The sequence below is a fragment of the Sinocyclocheilus rhinocerous genome, unplaced genomic scaffold (genome assembly GCF_001515625.1).
Source record: "Sinocyclocheilus rhinocerous isolate Xijiao unplaced genomic scaffold, SAMN03320098_v1.1 scaffold945, whole genome shotgun sequence".
NCBI lineage: Eukaryota > Metazoa > Chordata > Actinopteri > Cypriniformes > Cyprinidae > Sinocyclocheilus > Sinocyclocheilus rhinocerous.
The window spans coordinates 933,163-941,843 of NW_015629570.1; the positions used below are offsets into that span (position 1 = coordinate 933,163).

At 35.9% G+C, this 8,681-nt stretch overlaps 2 protein-coding genes across 2 annotated transcripts in view; both read left to right on the plus strand.

Moving 5' to 3' along the window:
* Nucleotides 1–2,499, plus strand: part of LOC107739345 (cell differentiation protein RCD1 homolog) — a 7,194-nt gene extending 4,695 nt beyond the window's left edge. Inside the window, exons 2-4 of the mRNA XM_016551441.1 lie at nucleotides 456–690; nucleotides 1,657–1,786; nucleotides 1,980–2,499. Of these exons, the coding sequence (XP_016406927.1) occupies nucleotides 456–690; nucleotides 1,657–1,786; nucleotides 1,980–2,148 (534 nt within the window). The 3' untranslated portion in view covers nucleotides 2,149–2,499. The remainder of the gene's footprint in view (nucleotides 1–455; nucleotides 691–1,656; nucleotides 1,787–1,979) is intronic.
* Nucleotides 2,500–4,793: 2,294 nt separating this feature from the next.
* LOC107739328 (1-phosphatidylinositol 4,5-bisphosphate phosphodiesterase delta-4-like) overlaps nucleotides 4,794–8,681 on the plus strand; it is a 13,269-nt gene continuing 9,381 nt past the window's right edge. Inside the window, exons 1-3 of the mRNA XM_016551418.1 lie at nucleotides 4,794–4,979; nucleotides 6,494–6,547; nucleotides 7,084–7,242. Coding sequence (XP_016406904.1) covers nucleotides 6,508–6,547; nucleotides 7,084–7,242 — 199 coding nt within the window. The 5' untranslated portion in view covers nucleotides 4,794–4,979; nucleotides 6,494–6,507. The remainder of the gene's footprint in view (nucleotides 4,980–6,493; nucleotides 6,548–7,083; nucleotides 7,243–8,681) is intronic.

Below are 8,681 nucleotides of genomic sequence, written 5' to 3' on the forward strand. Positions count from 1 at the left end.
AATATTAATGAAACTGTTTATGCAGAATATCAGTAGTCTGTCTTTTTTGTTGCTGTTTCTTAAAATATTGCATTGTTATCCAGTAATAATAATTTAATTTGTCAATAATGGTTATTTAGAACATTGTATGTAAGATTATAACAAAGTGCATGAATAGAAAATATGGGACATAAAAAAATAAACATTTAAAGAAATCAAGTCTGTAATTAAAATTTAACAAGTTTATGTAAGAATGATTAAATTATAAAAACGAAATGGTGTATATAAAATAAGCGTTGCAATAAAGGTTCTATTAAAGGAAATGCACAAAAAGATGCATTTTTTGTAATAACAATTAAAAAAACAACAATGTGAATGCAAATCAAGCTTGATTTTCTAATAAATATTGGTTCTAATGTTCGTCAGTTTTCTCATTTTGATTTTGTAAGCTGAGCTCTGTAATCTCTGTCCCGTAGACTGTAACCACGGCGGGTCTGACGCAGGTGGACCGTGACAAGATCTATCAATGGATCAACGAGCTCTCCAGCCCTGAAACGCGTGAGAACGCCCTGCTGGAGCTCAGCAAGAAGAGGGAGTCTGTGACAGATCTGGCCCCGATGCTCTGGCACTCCTGCGGTACTATAGCGGCTCTCCTACAGGTGCGCAGAAATCACTTCATGCTCAATTTAACGCGCAATAAGCTGAGACCTGGTTAGCAAGCAATATTATATATGTACACGCATATTTTAGTGTGACACAACAAAATAAAGATTCTTGGTTAAAAAAATGTAATACTAGACTAAATTTAGGTCTATACCTTTTGGCATTTAATAATTTTTTTATTTTTATAAGTTTTAAAAATATAATTTATATATAATTACAGCTGTGTTGGCCTAAACCTAAATCTGTAGTTGTGTAAAAATGTTACGCTGCCATTAGTTATTAATGCGCGATTGATACTTTTATTATTAATAATAATATGAATATTAATGAAACTGTTTATGCAGAATATCAGTAGTCTGTCTTTTTTGTTGCTGTTTCTTAAAATATTGCATTGTTATCCAGTAATAATAATTTAATTTGTCAATAATGGTTATTTAGAACATTGTATGTAAGATTATAACAAAGTGCATGAATAGAAAATATGGGACATAAAAAAATAAACATTTAAAGAAATCAAGTCTGTAATTAAAATTTAACAAGTTTATGTAAGAATGATTAAATTATAAAAACGAAATAGTGTATATAAAATAAACGTTGCAATAAAGGTTCTATTAAAGGAAATGCACAAAAAGATGCATTTTTTGTAATAACAATTAAAAAAACAACAATGTGAATGCAAATCAAGCTTGATTTTCTAATAAATATTGGTTCTACAGTGATGATATATACATGTAACGATTAATGTGTCATTTTGCAGAAACCTGGTGAATTATGTAATGAAAATACAGTCTAATAATTTGCATTTGATGAAACAAAAAATTAATAAATGCAAATATTAATAAAACAAATTTTTTTTCATTTAAAACTGATGAATTAATGAAAGTACAGTCAAAAAGTTTGCATTTGATGATGCAAAAAAATTAAATGAATGCAAATATTAATAAAAAATATATTTTTTTATTTATAAAGTGATTTGTAACTGCGTTTGATTTAACTGATTTACCTATGAACCATTTTTACGTTTACTTTTTTTTGTGCTTTTTGTCTTGCAGGGGAAGATGGTTCTTCAGTTGTCTAAGGAGCCTTCGGCTCGCCTGCTGAAACATGTCGTGCGCTGTTATTTACGACTTTCTGACAACTCCAGGTATTTTTTCCCCCCAATATTTTCCCTGCTTTTGGAGTTCCTTGTTCATTGTTGGCCTGTAGGAGGTGCACAAATATCGCAGTTTGGCAAAGATTAGGGATCCTGTTTGTGCTCTTCATTCAGTGTGATTGATCAATCAAAATAAAGAAGATCAGACATCATATTTAAATATAAATCATATTTTGTCTCTCAGGGCGAGAGAAGCTCTGCGTCAGTGCCTGCCCGACCAGCTGAAGGACACCACGTTTGCTCAAGTGTTAAAGGACGACTCCACCACCAAACGCTGGCTCGCTCAGCTCGTCAAAAACCTACAGGAAGGGCAGGTCACAGACCCCCGCGGCATCCCCTTACCTCCTCAGTAACACACACTCTCACTCATCCCAAACCCTCCAGGACAGCCAGCACCACACCTTAAACACATCAGACTGTTTCACATACAAGGGCACTTAATATTTTTTTGCCAAGAAGCTCAGAAACGGTGCTCAGCATTCACGGTTTGTTTCGAGATATTAACAATTGACTTTAGACTCTGCTGGACTGAGGAAGAGTCAGTCTCATCCATTATTAGGCTTTTTTTCTTTTTCCTCTAAGCCTTTTTGATGGAATCGAGAGGAATTGAAAGACTGTTTTGTCTGTTTTTCTCATCACAAAAATGTGTAATTTTGAATGCTGTTAAATAAACAGTGTCATGCCATCGTAAATGTCAAGTGAAATTGCCGTCTGCTGTGCTGCCTTTCTGGTCATGAGGAGGAAGTAGGATATTTTACTCTGGAGTTAATTTCAGGCTCATTTAAAATTACAGTTAAAGACCATAGAATAGACATTATGAAATTATGTGAGTGAAATTTAGGATGTGAGAAGATATAGTTTGTTCAATATATTAATAATAAATCATAACAAAAGTTTGTTCAATATATTGTACAAATTATATTACATTTAGTGTAAAAGTGCAATTTTATTAAGTTATATCATTGTGTAATATACAAGTACACTAATATTTACAAAATTAAATTAAGTGTAAAAATATTTATAATATGCAATTATTATTTACACTACATATATAGTGTGAAAATATAACTTGTATAATTATCATTATTGTAATATTAATATATATGTAATATTACACATATTTTTATATATATACAGTGGGTACGGAAAGTATTCAGACCCCCTTAAATTTTTCACTCTTTGTTATATTGCAGCCATTTGCTAAAATCATTTAAGTTAATTCACTGTATATATATATATATACAGTATAGATGCATATAAATATATACTTGACAAAAAAAATCTGATTTAGTGTGAAAAATATACAACATTTTATTTTAATATTTTTGTATTTTATATAAATCTTTTAAGTTATTAGTATATTTGTTTATATAATATATTAATTTTTGTTCTGAGACAGCTATATAGCACTCACTGAATTAAATGTGTGGGACAACAAAGAAGCATTTAAAAATATTTAGAGTTTTAAAACATTGCTTCTTCCCTTTTTTATAAACAAATGGCATTCAGTAAAATGTATGCATATCTTGATACTTGATACTTGCAATTTCATTGGCTGCCACCTGCAGACCATTAGTAGTGCTAAAAACAATTTATAATGCCTTATTAGGCATATAGCAAGAGGCTAGCATTGGGGCTGTTTTGATTCAGGTCCATATCCACCCAGAACACCTCATACTTAGAGGTATTTAGTTTTAACTTGGCCAGGTATTCACCTCACAACACACTGAAAACCATTCAGAACACTTTAGGAGCTGTATAGCAACACCCTAGCATTGTGGCTGTTTTGATTCGGGCCAATAAGCAAACATGTAGTAACACAGTAGGACCCTAGAAACTACATAACAATTCCTTAGCTACACCCTAGCATTGTGGCTAAGGTTTTACCTAGAAATCTCTTAGCAACACTCTAGAAAACACTTCTAAAATAGCGACTGCGCAGCAAACCCTAACATCATGGCTCTTTTGACTCAGGCTAGTAAGCATACACCTTAGAAACCACATAGAAACACGCTAGTATCCATCAGAACGTCTCATAATTAGGGATTTGTAGTTTTAACTTGGGCAGGTAAGTATTTACCTAGCAGCACCCTAGCTTTCACATAGCAACATGCTAAAAACCATTCAAAACGGCAACTGTGTATCAACACAATAGCATTGTGACTCTTTTTTTCTGGGCTAGTAAGAGAACACCCTAGCAACCACATAGCAATATGCTAGTACCCACCCAGAACACATTAGCAACCACATAGCAACACTCCTTTCACTCTGCCAGTTAGCAAACACAGCAATACGCTAACAACCATTTAGAACGGCAACAGCATAGCAACTCCCTAGCATTGTGGCTCTTTTGACTTGGTCAAGTAGGCAAACACCTAGAAACCTCATAACAACACACCTAGCAACATGCTAAAATCCATTCAAAATGGCGACTTTCTTTTGACCCGGGCTAGTAAGCAAACAACCACATAGCAACGTGCCAGTATCCACCCAGAACATGCTAGCTCACTCTTTTGACAGTTAGCAAACACAGAAACGTGCAAAACCACTCAGAATGACAGCAGTGTAGCAAACGTGGCTTTTTGACTCCTTAGCAAACACATTACGACTTTAGAAAAATGCAAAAACACTCTGTTTGGCATAATGTAATATGAAAATAGCTTTGATAACGCAGCCAGTCAGAAACTAGGAACTGCATTTCTCTGAATTTGCTCAGGATTATTTATAAAAGTGTTACATTTCACATCTGCATGTTTATTCGGTCACGATTAAAGCTTTAGTTGTCAAACCGCAGGAATGCAACACTCCAATTACGCAATGTGCCGGATTGTGTTTCCACCTCAAAACTGACATACCCTCGTTTTATCTGTACAGAGGGACAGAGAGACGCAAGACAAAGCAGCCTGAGGGAAAGAGATGTTTTGACTCCCAAAGCCGGAGAGGGGATGGAAAGCGTATCTTGAGGACAAGGGGCCCTTGTGGACATCGAGTCCCGTGTGTTGCTGTGGATCTGTGGGTGTGTGGTTGTGCGTCAGAGGGAGGTGTGTTGTGGTACGTTAAGCTGTGGGGAGATGTGGACAGTCAGTCCGGCTCTTTTGCAGTTGGGGCCACATTACACCGGCTTCTCCTGAGTTATGGTCCTCTTCAAAGCTCAAATACAGATCCAACTATGAGCCCACCGAGGGTAAGTCCTCCTTCAACCCTGAGATATTAAATATTATTGTACTCAAGTACCTGACTTTGAAAGTTTATCTACAGATACAGGATATCTTTTCACACCTGTTGCTTGTTTTGTCTTTCTGCTGTTGGTTAAATTGTTGTTTTTAATAATTTATACATATTTATGTACCTTTTATAGTGTAGTTATTTATATTTTTATTATTTTATAAAAAATATACAAATGAAAACAATTAAATACATTTAAAACTAAATTATTTTGCAATTGAATTTTTTATAATATAATATAGTGAACATACTGGTATTGTTGACTGTTGTTGTAGTCTTTTGTAGCTTGATGTAGCTCATTTGTGTTGCTCAGAGTTTTAGTCATTAGTTGTAACAACAACTAACAACAAATTAATTGAAAGAATCTGGTGAATTAGGAGTTCAGGGTGTTTTTGTTAATAACTCGTTAGCAATGTTGGACATTTTGTCCGCCATGTTTAAGGCAACTGGCTTTATGTGAAACCTGAATCTTCATGGCAACTTTGGCTTTATTTTGCAATTGAATTTTTTTATAATATAATATAGTGAACATACTGGTATTGTTGACACTGTTGTTGTAGTCTTTTGTAGCTTGATGTAGCTCATTTGTGTTGCTCAGAGTTTTAGTCATTAGTTGTAACAAGAACTAACAACAAATTAATTGAAAGAATCTGGTGAATTAGGAGTTCAGGGTGTTTTTGTTAATAACTCGTTAGCAATGTTGGACATTTTGTCCGCCATGTTTAAGGCAACTGGCTTTATGTGAAACCTGAATCTTCATGGCAACTTTGGCTGGGTGTTACAACACATCTCTGCTCACATGGCTAGCTTGTGGTCATTTTTTTGGTGTTGTTTTTAGATTAGTGTTATTTTAATTTTAACATAGTATACTCAGAAATTCAGTTCATTCAATTTAATTATATTTATTAATAGTAACAGATGTGTGACTTTTTTTTGTATGATTTTGCATGGCTGTGCAGTATTTGAGGGCGAGTGTGAGATGCTTTCACAAAGAACAGATCCGTACAAACATTGAAGAGTTTGAGTCAACAGCTCTAGTGCTGATCCCTGTATTAAAGCCAGACATCCAGGGGCTTTTGACTAACAACGGCCATTTATACCATCTGAAAGTCTTATTTTAGGGTGTGCATATATATTTGTTCAAAAGCTGTAAAAAGGTTGTCGGTTGCATTAATGGGGGAACAGACTGAAATCAAGACTTAAAAATTGGTTTTAAATTTAAATTTAAATTATGGTTGGTGGCTTGTTGTATTAATAAAAATTATGTTGTTACATATAAAATCTAGCTTTTTATGTTAGGGGATGCCTCAGATATACCTTTTTAATGCATGTTTTTAACAGTTACAGGCGTAACTTTTATTGTATGATAAATGTTAAGCATATGCTATGAAATGTATGATGTCTTTAATATACTTTTCTCCACTTTTGTCAGTGTGACCCATTCATTTCTTCTCTCTCTTTATTCTTAAACAGGAGACACCTAAAAAATGACAGAACGACAGATGGCTTCTACTGAAAGGAGCCTACGTAAGTTTACATTTATGGGGGAAAAAATCCTCATTGGTGTCAGTGTATTTATTTGTTCCTTAGTAACTGATAAAGTGTTGTACATGTATCCACACTGCAAGTAAAGCAGGTGGCTTATAGAGCAATGACCATTATAGACTGTCAATATGAACACTTTTAAAGAAGTGATGTGAAGCTTATTTCATCATTGTTAGAACTGTTGGGAGGTTCTTACTGGAAAAGCTTGATAAAAAGGCTATATTATATCTTATTTTGCATTTAAAATGCTAAATATTAAATCAAATCTATTATATAACAATTCCATTAGCTCATCTGGTAGAGTTTGAGTGCTAGCAACACCAATTTACAAGGATTCATAAAATGTGTGCCAAAACCCATCTTATTTATATCTAAACATTCATTATCTGGTTATGAGAGGCAGTTTTTTTTTTTTTACGTTTTGTTTACATGATGTGCTGAGAATCCGGGCCAGGTGCATTACCTGTTGTCTGAGCCCTCCTCGCCCTCTTTGTCTCCTGTACTGTCTTGCTCCTCAGGTATCCAGGCTGATGACAACCTGAAGTCTATGTTTGTTGGCACAGTGATGAGAAAAATCAAGTCTCGCACGTGGAAAAAGCAGCGTTATTTCCGGCTACAAGAAGATTGCATGACTATCTGGTACAAGAGCAAGAAAGCAGGAAATGCACACTCCACCTGTAAGTAGCACTGACAAGATCCACAATCTGTAATTAATCTAAACATTCATTATCTGGTTATGAGAGGCAGGTTTTTTTTTTTAACGTTTTGTGTTTACATGATGTGCTGAGAATCCGGGTCAGGTGCATTACCTGTTGTCTGAGCCCTCCTCGCCCTCTTTGTCTCCTGTACTGTCTTGCTCCTCAGGTATCCAGGCTGATGACAACCTGAAGTCTATGTTTGTTGGCACAGTGATGAGAAAAATCAAGTCTCGCACGTGGAAAAAGCAGCGTTATTTCCGGCTACAAGAAGATTGCATGACTATCTGGTACAAGAGCAAGAAAGCAGGAAATGCACACTCCACCTGTAAGTAGCACTGACAAGATCCACAATCTGTAATTATTAGCCATTTATCCAAAGCAACATGCTGTACTGAAAGAACAATCCCATTTGCCAGGGGTGTCCAGTCCTCCTCCTGGAGGGCTTGGAGAGTTTAGCTGCAACACACCTGCCTGAAAGTTTGTAGTGATCCTGAAGACCTTCTTTAGCTGGTTCAGGTGTTTAATTGGGGCTGGAGCAAAACTCTGCTGGAAGGTAACCCTCCAGGAGAAGGATAGGACTCTGCTGTAATAAGAGAAACCTGAGTTTAAGTGTCTTACTTAAGATAACAATAGTGATAGTTCATGGATCAACTCTTCCTGTGATTGAACTTATAACCAGCCTAGAACAACTGCACCATTACCCTAGGCTGAAATATAGCAGCTTCATATAAAGTATTTTCAGAACCTCTAGACCAGGCCAACATCCTCAAGAGTTTAGCTATTAGCTCCAACACACCTGCCTGGAAGTTTGTAGCAATTGCAAATACCTTGATTAGCTAGTTTAGGTGTGTTAAATTATGGTCCACCAGGAGCAGGATTGGCCACCCCTGCTCTAGACTGGATGTAGGGTTTAGGTTGGGGTCAAAGTTGGAGCCTTAATCTTGTTTTATTTTGGTATTGAGATCTCTTGAGACCACATAAATGTTGCATTTGTATGGGTCTGGGCCTTGATAGGCCAAATATAGGTCTGGTCTTGTCTCCAACTCTTAGGGCAGGGGTTCTCAACTCTGGCCCTCGAGGTCCACTTTCCTGCAGAGTTTAGCTCCAACCTTGATCAAACTCACCTGCCTGTAACTTTCTAGTATTCCTGAAGACCTTGATTAGCTTGTTTAGGTGTGTTCAGTTATGGTCCACCAGGAGCAGGATTGGTCACCCCTGCTCTAGACTGGATGTAGGGTTTAGGTTGGGGTCAGAGTTGGAGCCTTAAAGGGTTAGTTCACCCAAAAATGAAAATTAGCCCATAAATTACTCACCCTCAAGTCATCCTAGGTGTATATGACTTTCCTCTTTCAGACGAATCCAGTCAGAGTTATATTAAAAATGGTCTTTGATCTTTCAAGCTGTTTAATGCCACTCAG